General features: G+C 30.5%; 2 protein-coding genes and 1 non-coding gene across 8 annotated transcripts in view; 2 read left to right on the top strand and 1 right to left on the bottom strand.

Annotated features, from left to right (window-relative positions):
- Window positions 1-1,049, top strand: LOC111683436 (activity-regulated cytoskeleton associated protein 2-like). The gene has a single exon (XM_023445507.2). The coding sequence runs from the start codon at window positions 105-107 to the stop codon at window positions 906-908; it is 804 nt and encodes a 267-aa protein (XP_023301275.2). The 5' UTR covers window positions 1-104; the 3' UTR covers window positions 909-1,049.
- Window positions 1,050-1,158: 109 nt separating this feature from the next.
- Trnad-guc lies at window positions 1,159-1,230 on the bottom strand. The gene has a single exon. It is a non-coding gene; the product is annotated as a tRNA-Asp (tRNA).
- A 2,275-nt stretch (window positions 1,231-3,505) lies between these two features.
- LOC111689077 (neogenin) overlaps window positions 3,506-12,695 on the top strand; it is a 122,192-nt gene continuing 113,002 nt past the window's right edge. For 5 of the 6 annotated variants that reach the window (XM_046953691.1, XM_046953690.1, XM_046953689.1 and 2 more), the window contains exon 1: window positions 3,506-4,789. In XM_046953691.1, coding sequence (XP_046809647.1) covers window positions 4,594-4,789 — 196 coding nt within the window. In that variant the 5' untranslated portion in view covers window positions 3,506-4,593. The remainder of the gene's footprint in view (window positions 4,790-12,695) is intronic. The other variant, XM_046953692.1, reaches the window with a different exon arrangement.

Genomic DNA, 12,695 nt, shown 5'->3' with positions numbered 1-12,695 from the left:
ATTATACTTTAAATGATAAAGCAGAGAAGTGCTTTAATTTAAACAAAAAATCCTAAAGAAATAAATTACCACAAAATATAGCAAAAACAACAACAAAGACAAAAATGGCACAAATTATACAAATGACAACTGAACAATTACAACAACTCATACAGTCTGTCCGAGCTACAGCTACAAGTGGCTGTAGTGAACCAAACTCTTCAAATATCATCAAATCCAAGGGAAATTTTAGTAATTGTTGTTCCCGTTTTGGCGGTGAACGAGATCATGAAATAGTTGAGGAATTCATAACCTCAATTGTTACATACAAAGAAGTTGAAGCGATAACCGATGAAGATGCTTTAAAAAGTATATCTTTATTGTTTCATGGCATGGCCTCAACCTGGTGGCAGGGTGTACGCAAAGAAGTAAAATCTTGGAATGATGCTTTATCATTGATACGTGATCATTTTTCACCCACCAAACCATCTTATCAAATTTATGGTGAAATTTTTGAACAAAAGCAGGATGAGCGCAAAGCTATAGATACTTTTGTGTGTCAAAAAAGAGCTTTATTGGCCCAATTGCCCGATGGTAGACATGATGAAGAATGTGAAATTGATTTTATTTATGGTCTTTTAAATATCAAATATCGCAAATATATTGCTCGTCATGATATAAAAACATTTAAAGATTTATTGGAAAGAGGTCGTGTGATAGAGCAAAATATAAGAGAAGATCAAGTACAAGTACGACATGAAGTAAATTCCGTTAGAGTTCCTAAGAGATGTACAAATTGCAATTATAGGGGTCATACTTTTAGAGAATGTCGTAAACGTAAAAATACTAATAATGCTAGTCATGGTGATCCAAAGCGTCGTGCTAATGACGCAAGAGAAGAAGAAGGATTTTATCCGAATTGTATGTGAACAGTTGAATGGATAATAAACCTTAAACTGCCCTCCACCACCCATATTGAATTTCTGTATTAAAATTCTTCAGATTTATTTTGAAATATAATTTCAATTATTTATTTATTTATTTTATATTTTCTAATAAATAAAAAATTTTAATTAATATTATTGTTTAAAAAAAAAGAATAATTTTGTGTCTAATTGTATTTATTTTAAAGAATTTTTAAAAAATGATATTTCGTTTTTATTAAAAAAATTTTTCGATCTCCCCGACGGGGAATTGAACCCCGGTCTCCCGCGTGACAGGCGGGGATACTGACCACTATACTATCGAGGATATATTGGTAAAGCAGACAGTTACTGTTGAATACCCAAAAAGTGAAAAAGACATAGTGCTTTGTATGAAATATGATTGATTACTGCATTATCTTCATAGAACACTGTATTGCCGACTTTAGTATATATTATTGCCGATAATGGAGATGCCATCTAGTTCGACACAAAAAAAATGTATTTTTCAAGGAAAAAGAGATTTTTCTTTACAAATAAGAAAACAGTTCTAGAATTCATTGAAAAAGAATTTTCTTATATTTAAAAGCTATCTGGAACAGTTAAAAGTACGGAAAACAAATGTGATATCGTATTTTAACGTCTTGTGGAGCGTATACATTAAGGCGCTCCTATTCCTTAGGAAAAAGAAATAATGTTCCCACCAAAAATGAAACTCGAATTTTTAATGGGGCTTTTTATAGGGGCTAGGGTCATATGAGACCCTATAATTATAAAATTCACCAGGGCTTGCCGCTTATTTTTAGAGATACGAGTATATTAAAAAAAACGGTGGATTCAGTTGTAGGGGACTAGGTGAAATAATGAACCGATGTTAAACATTTTCATTAGACTTCGTCTTCTGTACCAAAGAAGATCATGTGCCAAATTTCATTGAATTGTCTCCAAAATTACGAGCTGCAGTTTAATTACAAGGTTACAAGCCCTATTCCGGGGTTCAGCTGTATTATGATGGCTAGGTGAAATAATGGACCGATTTTAACTATTTTCAAATTTCATTAATTATCTTATCAAAATTGTGACCTATAGTTTGATTACAAGGTTTATATGGAATCGACTCAGAAAGTAATTGGTCCTTTTGAGTTCCAAACATCTTTATGGAATAGATTAATTACTAGTGCAGTTGTTAATGAATCGCAATAGGATTTTAAGAAATTGACCAGCTGCAATGTTTTCTAAAGCTGCGAGTTCCTATCCAGCGCTTCAGAACACAGAACAGCATCTCTAAGGGATTTGAATCGGGAGATTTGATGTCGAATTAAAGAATTTAGGTACCTTTACCTAATAACTTATCTAAGATTAACTTTGCCAAATGTTTTGGTTCATTATCATGTTGAAAATCGCAGTAAATTTTTTATTGTCAATCTACTTATTTATTGTTTATTTTTAAGAAGGACGAAGAAATATAATCGTTTTAATAATTATATATATCCGAGGTGTATAACGTTGGACTGGCCGCACTACCAGTTAAGTCGTAGGGTTCTATAGTTGAAACGAAAAGTCGACTTTTCAACTTTTTGCATTTTATGAAAAGTCGACATTTTGAGTTTTTGCATTTTATGAAAAGTCGACTTTTTGAATTTTTCCATTAAGTTAAAAGTCGATTTTTCGACTCTTTTCATTAAATTAAAAGTCGATTTTTCGACTTTTAATATTTTATAAATGGTCGACTTTTCGACTTTTTTCGACTATTTTCAACCATTTTTCGACTTTTTTCGACTATTTTCGACTTAACGACTTTTTTCGACTATTTTCGACTTTTTCCGACCAGAGTTAAAAATTTATAAAGTTGCCAGAAGCGTAAATTTATAATGTTGCCATTTAATATTATATTATTTATTATTAATAAAAAAATTGTATTTATATTTTTTCTATTTGTTGCAATTTTTTGAGTTTTTTCGACGTCTTTCTATTTTCGACTTTTTCCGACTTTTCGACTTTTTTCGACTATTTTCTACTTTTTCCGACTATTTTCGACTTAGACTTTTCGACTTTTTCGACAAAAAGTCGATTGTTCGATTATTCGAAAGTCGATTTATAGAACCCTATTAATTCGTTTAAACTTTTTCTTTAAACATGTAATATTCCATTCAAACGTTTAGAATTTGCAGTTTCCATTTTTTAATACCACTGAGAAAAGTTTGGTAAACCATAATATATTGCTACGATGATGTTTTATTAAAGTTCTGGACCATAGAAGACCTTTAAAATCTTTTAAACCGTTTAAAAATCAAACAATTTCGATTGCTTTAAATTTTTCACATACCTTACTTTGAACACTACTAACTTGGCCCCTGGTGGTTTAATGAGGTCAAAATAACAAAACCTGAACTCGAGAATATTTCCTCTTTAAATATGTAAAATTTTTCTTGAAATCGGAACAACTGTTAAGAAATTACACAAATATATTTCTAACATTAAAAAAATGCAAACAAATTGCTGTAAACTTAGCCGTCTGGCAGGCAATGTTACAACGCCGTCTATATCTTAAGTCACCGCCGCCGCATACTTCAATTTTCTGACGGCGCAAGTCACTGCAGTCTGCAGCTCACAGATAAACTTCAGTCTGCAAGCAAAGAACATGGAGTACGGTTGTTAAATGAAAAACGGAACGAATAAATTTACGGTCGCATAATTTTAAGAATACTTGTTATTAATTAAAAAAAAAAACAAAGTGTAGTGTTTTCTTACAATCAAAATAATAAACAAAAAAACACAAACAATTGATAGTTAAGAAATGAATGAAACATAATTCCAACAAAATAGTTGAAAAGAAAATTATTCGTCTGATGGTGAAGAAAAAGTGAAGTTGTGAAAAAATTTATTGAAACACAGGAGATCTCAAAAAGGGTCCCATTAAAGAAAAAAAGTGTGATAGAGAAAGAAAAAAGGAAAGCAATAACAACAAAATATTTGTAAAACAAAAAGCGTGCAGACAAGAAAATGAATAAAGGAATGACAAAGAAAAATATTGGCAAAATATAAAATAAACAAAAATGAAGTGATTGTTTGAAGAAAAAAGCTTAATAAGTCCTATTGCTGCCAGCAATACAACAACAATAATAACAGATAAAAGAAGAATTTGTAAATCTTCAGCAAAAAAAACATAATTTTTAAAAATTTTTTAAGAAATTCACAATAATAAGCTATCGTGTGTTTACTAGTGTGTGTGTGCGTATAAGAAAAACGGAGTAAAAGAGGGTGTGTGTGTAAAAAAAGAGAGTTTTTTGCACTTCCTGTTTACACGTTTATTTAGTTTTTACATTTTCCCCCTACCGTCCTTTACAATAACTTAAATCTCTGTTTCTATTACAACTGCCGCAACTACCCTCTCTCTCTTTTCAAGTAACGGTAGTTTAACTGTCAAATATTACTTAGAATAAATACAAATAAAGCAAAATAAAGAAAATTGTCAGTGTTTTTCAATAAAATAAAAAAAAATAAATTATTAAATTAAATGTTAAGTTAATCATTATCAACAAAGTGCATAATTTACTAAAACAAAATTTATTACAACATTTTTACGCAGAAAACACCAAACATGATTTCCTAAACCTCTTTCAAACGCGCCTGTCAGTCTGTGTATAGTTTCCACTTACACTTTGCTGTTTTCTTTTATGGAATTTTCTTAATGCTCATTATGGATTATAAAACTACTACTAAGTCTACCACCCACCGGCTGTCCCGACATTCCTATACTACGTCTACAATATCAACAATTTTTACGCCAATGAAGCCGGCATTTTGCACTATGTTCCTGGGAAAATGTTTTTTGTTTTTATTATTGATCAATTTGTCAACGGTGGATTTTGTACAAGCAAGTCAAGGTGAGTAATATGGAACTAAGTTTTGTGTTAAAATTTGTTATGTTAAGTTGTTTTTAAGCATCAAGTTTCTAAATTTTTTTTAGTTCAAATAAAGTTCACTTCTAATTTAGTGCTAGTTCAGTTCTAGTTCAGTTCTTGTTCAGTTCTAGTTCAGTTCTAGTTCAGTTCTAGTTCAGTTCTAGTTCAGTTCTAGTTCAGTTCTAGTTCAGTTCTAGTTCAATTCTAGTTCAGTTCTAGTTCAGTTCTAGTTCAGTTCTAGTTCAGTTCTAGTTTAGTTCTAGTTCAGTTCTAGTTCAGTTCTAGTTCAGTTCTAGTTCAGTTCTAGTTCAGTTCTAGTTCAGTTCTAGTTCAGTTCAGTTCTAGTTCAGTTCTAGTTCAGTTCTAGTTCAGTTCTAGTTCAGTTCTAGTTCAGTTCTAGTTCAGTTCTAGTTCAGTTCTAGTTCAGTTCTAGTTCAGTTCTAGTTCAGTTCTAGTTCAGTTCTAGTTCAGTTCTAGTTCAGTTCTAGTTCAGTTCTAGTTCAGTTCTAGTTCAGTTCTAGTTCAGTTCTAGTTCAGTTCTAGTTCAGTTCTAGTTCAGTTCTAGTTCAGTTCTAGTTCAGTTCTAGTTCAGTTCTAGTTCAGTTCTAGTTCAGTTCTAGTTCAGTTCTAGTTCAGTTCTAGTTCAGTTCTAGTTCAGTTCTAGTTCAGTTCTAGTTCAGTTCTAGTTCAGTTCTAGTTCAGTTCTAGTTCAGTTCTAGTTCAGTTCTAGTTCAGTTCTAGTTCAGTTCTAGTTCAGTTCTAGTTCAGTTCTAGTTCAGTTCTAGTTCAGTTCTAGTTCAGATCTAGTTCAGTTCTAGTTCAGTTCTAGTTCAGTTCTAGTTCAGTTCTAGTTCAGTTCTAGTTCAGTTCTAGTTCAGTTCTAGTTCAGTTCTAGTTCAGTTCTAGTTCAGTTCTAGTTCAGTTCTAGTTCAGTTCTAGTTCAGTTCTAGTTCAGTTCTAGTTCAGTTCTAGTTCAGTTCTAGTTCAATTCTAGTTCAGTTCTAGTTCAGTTCTAGTTCAGTTCTAGTTCAGTTCTAGTTCAGTTCTAGTTCAGTTCTAGTTCAGTTCTAGTTCAGTTCTAGTTCAGTTCAGTTCTAGTTCAGTTCTAGTTCAGTTCTAGTTCAGTTCTAGTTCAGTTCTAGTTCAGTTCTAGTTCAGTTCTAGTTCAGTTCTAGTTCAGTTCTAGTTCAGTTCTAGTTTAGTTCTAGTTTAGTTCTAGTTCAGTTCTAGTTCAGTTCTAGTTCAGTTCTAGTTCAGTTCTAGTTCAGTTTTAGTTCAGTTCTAGTTCAGTTCTAGTTCAGTTCTAGTTCAGTTCTAGTTCAGTTCTAGTTCAGTTCTAGTTCGGTTCTAGTTCAGTTCTAGTTCAGTTCTAGTTCAGTTCTAGTTCAGTTCTAGTTCAGTTCTAGTTCAGTTCTAGTTCAGTTCTAGTTCAGTTCAGTTCTAGTTCAGTTCTAGTTCAGTTCTAGTTCAGTTCTAGTTCAGTTCTAGTTCAGTTCTAGTTCGGTTCTAGTTCAGTTCTAGTTCAGTTCTAGTTCAGTTCTAGTTCAGTTCTAGTTCAGTTCTAGTTCAGTTCTAGTTCAGTTTTAGTTCAGTTCTAGTTCAGCTCTAGTTCAGTTCTAGTTCAGTTCTAGTTCAGTTCTAGTTCAGCTCTAGTTCAGTTCTAGTTCAGTTCTAGTTCAGATCTAGTTCAGTTCTAGTTCAGTTCTAGTTCAGTTCTAGTTCAGTTCTAGTTCAGTTCTAGTTCAGTTCTAGTTCAGTTCTAGTTCAGTTCTAGTTCAGTTCTAGTTCAGTTCTAGTTCAGTTCTAGTTCAGTTCTAGTTCAGTTCTAGTTCTGTTCTAGTTAATTTTTAGTTCAGTTCTAGTTCAGTTCTAATTCAGTTCTAGTTTAGTTCAATATCAGTTCTAAATATTATTCATAAGAACTCCAAATTGAAGTTAGTTTCCTCACTACTTAGAAAGAAAATTAGACTACGTGCAAACTAGCACATGATTCTTATATTCAATAGTTCTATATATTTGAAATAGTAGAACTTATCTAAATTATTAGAAATTGCACTGTATACTTTAACAAAGTTTTTTTTTATTGAAATAATACTATTGTTATAAACAAATAATTTGCAATAAAATCGTTTAATACTTAGACAATTTGAGGGTTTTATTACAAAATAAAATCAACATTATAGGTTTTTTAAATTTAAAAGGCTTGGTTGATTTCGATAACAAAAAAATTACTTTTTTAATTTAAAATGTCACGTTTTTTCTTAAACAATTACTAATTTGTCAATAAATTGGTTTATAAAAAAATAATTGTTAATTGCATTTTAGAATTAAAAACAAATACAAATAAAAGCAACAGATGTCAGAGCAAAAAAAAGGTTAAAAGTTTAACGGGGTGTTAAAGTTTGTAAAGCAAATTTTTTAAAATACATAAAATTAAACCTATTTAAAGTTTTAGTTTATTTCTTCTACAGTTTCAATAAGTATAGACGTATTCGAAACTATTATCTAATCTTAAAACTACCACGTTTCAATAGTAAACATTAGGTTGTCTGATAAGACAAGGACGTTTTCGTTTCGTACGCAATCAAATAATTTTTTTTTTTTTTCAATTTTTTTACTTTAAAAACATTAATGTATCATTAAGTATTCTGAAAACATTTGCAGCCATAAAATAGAATATTACAGTTCTACCTGTTAGTAATATCGACATTTTTTAATCTTTTTAACTACTTTTAATGACTTGTTTTACATTTAACACAAAATTTTTACGATAAAGTGCCAAATGTCTTCTAGGAATTATTTTTGTTTAGAATATAAAACAGGTAGCCAGAGAATGACATAAATTAGGAATATATATTTCCTTTTTAAATGGTTTGAACAATAATTGATTAAAGCCATATCCACAATACATAGTTTTTGAAGAAAATTTTGTGTAAGAAGGATAAAGTGAAACATATGAAATATGTATGTAATTTGTAACAGGTAGGGCAACTGTTACAGATGCTTGTTGTCTAGAAAACAGGTGCTTTCTTTAAAAGAAAACTAGAGTATTTTATCATTGGTATTAGATTTTTAATCAATATTATATTAGTATATATATTCTATATAAGAAATCGAACTGAGTTAGAACTAAATTAGAACTGAACTAGAACTGATCTCGAACTGAACTAGAACTGAACTAGAACTGAACTAGAACTGAACTAGAACTGAACTAGAACTGAACTTGAACTGAAATAGAACTGAACTAGAACTGAACTAGAACTGAACTAGAACTGAACTAGAACTGAACTAGAACTGAACTAGAACTGAACTAGAACTGAACTAGAACTGAACTAGAACTGAACTAGAAAAACTAGAACTGAACTAGAACTGAACTAGAACTGATCTAAACTGATCTAGAACTGAACTAGAACTGAACTAGAACTGAACTAGAACTGAACTAGAACTGAACTAGAACTGAACTAGAACTGAACTAGAACTGAACTAGAACTGAACTAGAACTGAACTAGAACTGAACTAGAACTGAACTAGAACTGAACTAGAACTGAACTAGAACTGAACTAGAACTGAACTAGAACTGAACTAGAACTGAACTAGAACTGAACTAGAACTGAACTAGAACTGAACTAGAACTGAACTAGAACTGAACCAGAACTGAACTAGAACTGAACTAGAACTGAACTAGAACTGAACTAGAACTGAACTAGAACTGAACTAGAACTGAACTAGAACTGAACTAGAACTGAACTAGAACTGAACTGGAACTGAACTAGAACTGAACTAGAACTGAACTAGAACTGAACTAGAACTGAACTAGAACTGAACTAGAACTGAACTAGAACTGAACTAGAACTGAACTAGAACTGAACTAAAACTAGAACTAGAAAAGAACTAGAACTGAACTAGAACTGAACTAGAACTGAACTAGAACTGAACTAGAACTGAACTAGAACTGAACTAGAACTGAACTAGAACTGAACTAGAACTGAACTAGAACTGAACTAGAACTGAACTAGAACTGAACTAGAACTGAACTAGAACTGAACTAGAACTGAACTAGAACTGAACTAGAACTGAACTAGAACTGAACTAGAACTGAACTAGAACTGAACTAGAACTGAACTAGAACTGAACTAGAACTGAACTAGAACTGAACTAGAACTGAACTAGAACTGAACTAGAACTGAACTAGAACTGAACTAGAACTGAACTAGAACTGAACTAGAACTGAACTAGAACTGAACTAGAGCTGAACTAGAACTGAACTAGAATTGAACTAGAACTGAACTAGAACTGAACTAGAACTTAACTAGAACTAAACTAGAACTTCTTATGATTATATTAACTGATTGCAAATATTTATTACATTTATCAGACACAAATAAATCATAAATTCGTTAAAATTAATAACTAATAAAGATTTGTCGAATATCTCCAATATTTCGTATTTATATGCTTTCAACAAATTTCCATCAAAGTCAACTAATAAAATAGATTGAAACTCTACCAACCCATTTCGCTAGTGATTTTTGTTTATAGAGTGTCCAAAAAAATCACACAAAAATTTTTATTTATCATTTTCTTATCAGACGTAAACCAAATAACAAAAATTACACAAAAATTATTTTACTACTAAAAACAATAAACAAGAATAATGATGATGAACAGAAAAACAAACACATGCAACTAAACTTTTTTTTGTAATTTTTCGTTAACACTCTCTCCCTTGTGCTCAGATTGTGTCTGTCATATTTCTGAATACCGTAAATAAAATATTAGATTTCATATAAAATAGCAACAACCCCTAATGAAGAAAAAATTTTGACATAAACAAAATATTTACACATATTACTTACTTTCACAAATGTAGTTGTTGTTTTTGTTATTTTCTCCCTGACCTCCCGTTTTTCAAGATTCAGGATTCCGTATTCTTTTTCTATTTTTTTTTGAGAGAGAGAGCTAACACTACAAACATTTTTGAGACAAAAGTAAAGCTGATGTCATTAACAACTATGGACGATCTTCTGAAGAGTGTTTATATCACTTCCGAATGATAGAATTAAGAGGCGTGAGCAATAAGATTAGAATAACGATACGATTAAGTATAAGAATACTGATAAATTGATAAATTTATCGTGCAAAATTTACTTTTAGGTGACATTCCGTCAGAAGATACTTCACTTATCGAACTAAGATTAGAATAATTATACTTTGGCGACTAAATTTACGATCAATTTGATCATCTTATAAGTGTGTGAAGAGACTTCTGAATGACTTCCCAATGAAGTATACGAATAATGATACTTCCGCCATTAAATGCGTGACTAATTTGATAAAATTATCATGTGAAATAGACCTTTGGGTGACAGAAGATTATGATAATGATAAAGTGGAAGATACTTCTCAGAGATTAACTTATGATGATATTTTGGCGATTATTAGCAATTTGATAGACTTATTGCGAGGACTTTCCCTTAGAAATTATGCTATTAAGAGCACGAGCAGTTTGTTCGCCCTATTTAAAGGGAGATACTTTTGATGGGCTTATGAAAGATCAGAATATTGATTTAATAAGCGCCACCAATTCATCGCTTAAAAGATACTTTTAGGTGACTTCCTGTCAAAAGTTTAGTTTTATGATACTTCTCAGAGATTGATACTTCTCGGCGATTATAAGCACTGCGTGGACTTTTCCTTAGAAATTCTGCTATTAAAAGCACGAGCAGTTTGTTCGCCCTATTTAAAGGGAGATACTTTTGATAGGCTAAACTAATTTATCGCTTAAGAGATACTTTTATGTGACTTCCCGTCAAAAGTTTAGTTTAATGATATTTCAGCGATTTAATGAACTAGCAAATTGCATAGAAGATACTTTTGCATGACTTTCTTTATCGCTTAAAAGATACTTTTATATGACTTCCTTTCTGCCATTGAATTAGCCAGCAAATTACATGGAAGATACTTTTGCGTGACTTTCTATAAGAAGATTTTATTAATGATATTTTTGCGATAAAATGCACCCAGAAATATAAACATTTTATAACGTTCAACTTACATCTAGTAGACATCTAGTAAGATCACTGTAATAAAGATAATTCTACGACCAAATGCTGGAGTCATAAAGCGATACTTTTGGGTATCTTCCTCCACCACAAAAAAAAAAGTTTTCAAACTAAATTGTTCGTGCTCTGAGAAGATTAGGAGAAGTTTCTCAGTTGATTCAATACGTAAGAAATTGAAAAAATTTATAACGTAAAAGTTACTTCTTGGAGACATTTAGTCAGAACACTTTTATTAAATGAGACTAATGTGACTAATGCGTGAACATGATAGACACTTTTGGGTGACTTTTACGACAAAAAAAAAATGTTTAAACAAAATTAATGCGGATTTATTGCAGACGCTAATGCGAAATAATAGTAAAATTTACTATTAATTCACTACGTTATGATAGTTTGAAGTTTGTAAAGTATATACAAAATTAAGAAAGAATTTTTATCATCCGGCACTATGATTAAACGAATACTGAATGATAGTTAGTGAATACATTCTAAAAAACTAAGATGATCTGAATATTTAACGTCTTAACAAATGAAAGGATGATGCTTACTGACTCCTGCATTAAGAAATGTTTGCTGGGTAGAGAAATGTGAATATAACTGTATGTGTAGTGTTTCCATTTATTTGTATTTGTTATCTAACAAAAACAATACGAAACACAAATACACGAGATACTTTTTCTCTGCATTTTGTTTTTATCTTCCTGAGAGGTGAGAACACTAAACAAAAACTGGTAAAAGAAAAACAGAGTTTTAATTTATTACTGCAATTATATAAATTTATTATTATTTTTCCTTTAGAAACAGGGGGGAGGGGGAGAGTGTGTAAATGACTAAATTTTTCTTTTAATAAATAGGTTAAATAGATAACATACTTTGTCTTTGGTTAGAATTTGAATTAAATAAAACTTGTTTATTATGCACAATTCCACAAAATGAAGAGTCATTGTTGAAATTTATTAAAAAAGAAGAAAAAAATCCTTTGAAAGTTACAAAAAGGACTCCTGCCGTTTAACAAGAAAACTAGAAAGAGAGATAAAGAGTGGAAAAAAAGAAAAAACAAATATTAACAGTTAAAATTGTTATAATTTCTTAATAAAAAATAATGATGTACATTTTTAAGTATCTCCTCTTGAAGCATAAATAATTTAATTTTTTTTTATTCCTCTTCTTTTTTATTTTATAAATTTTTCATTTAAACCCGCACGTGCTTGTTTGTAATTAAAAGTGTAAATTAAAAAAAATACAAAAAAGGAGTATGTTGCGTTTAAACATGACACTTTTTATATGTAAGAAAAAAAAACAACTCCTAGTGCGTTGTCCCATTTTTACGGTCTTAATAAGTATTTAGTTGAATATGAAAATATATATAATTAGTTGAAAACAAATTGAGGACATTTTTTATAATACTCTAGTATAATTTTTTTTAAATAATAAAAAAAAACAAAGTTTCTTCTTATTACATATTTTGTAGTGTTGTTAGGAAAATTATATGTTAAAAGCATAAATTGGTTAAGGGGTGTAGAAGGAATAATTTAGTTATTAAAATCACACTTTTCGATTTAAGTGGTTTTGTTAAGGAATTTTTCGTTATAAACTATTAACAAGAGTATAAACTAGACTATACGCTAGACAAGACTACAAATTAGAATATAGATTAGACTATATACTAGACTACAGACAATAATATAGACTGGACTTGAACGTAGACTACACTATACACTTTACTATAGACTAGACTATAGACTAGACTATAGACTAGACTATAGACTAGACTATAGACTAGACTATAGACTAGACTATAGACTAGACTATAGACTAGACTATAG

Source organism: Lucilia cuprina, chromosome 6, assembly GCF_022045245.1.
Source record: "Lucilia cuprina isolate Lc7/37 chromosome 6, ASM2204524v1, whole genome shotgun sequence".
NCBI lineage: Eukaryota > Metazoa > Arthropoda > Insecta > Diptera > Calliphoridae > Lucilia > Lucilia cuprina.
Note: the sequence above shows the minus strand (reverse complement) of the source record. Positions and strands in the feature narration are given on the sequence as shown.

Coding starts and splice junctions, on each gene's coding strand:
- LOC111683436 (XM_023445507.2), top strand. CDS start 105: ATGGCACAAATTATACAAATGACAACTGAACAATTACAACAACTCATA.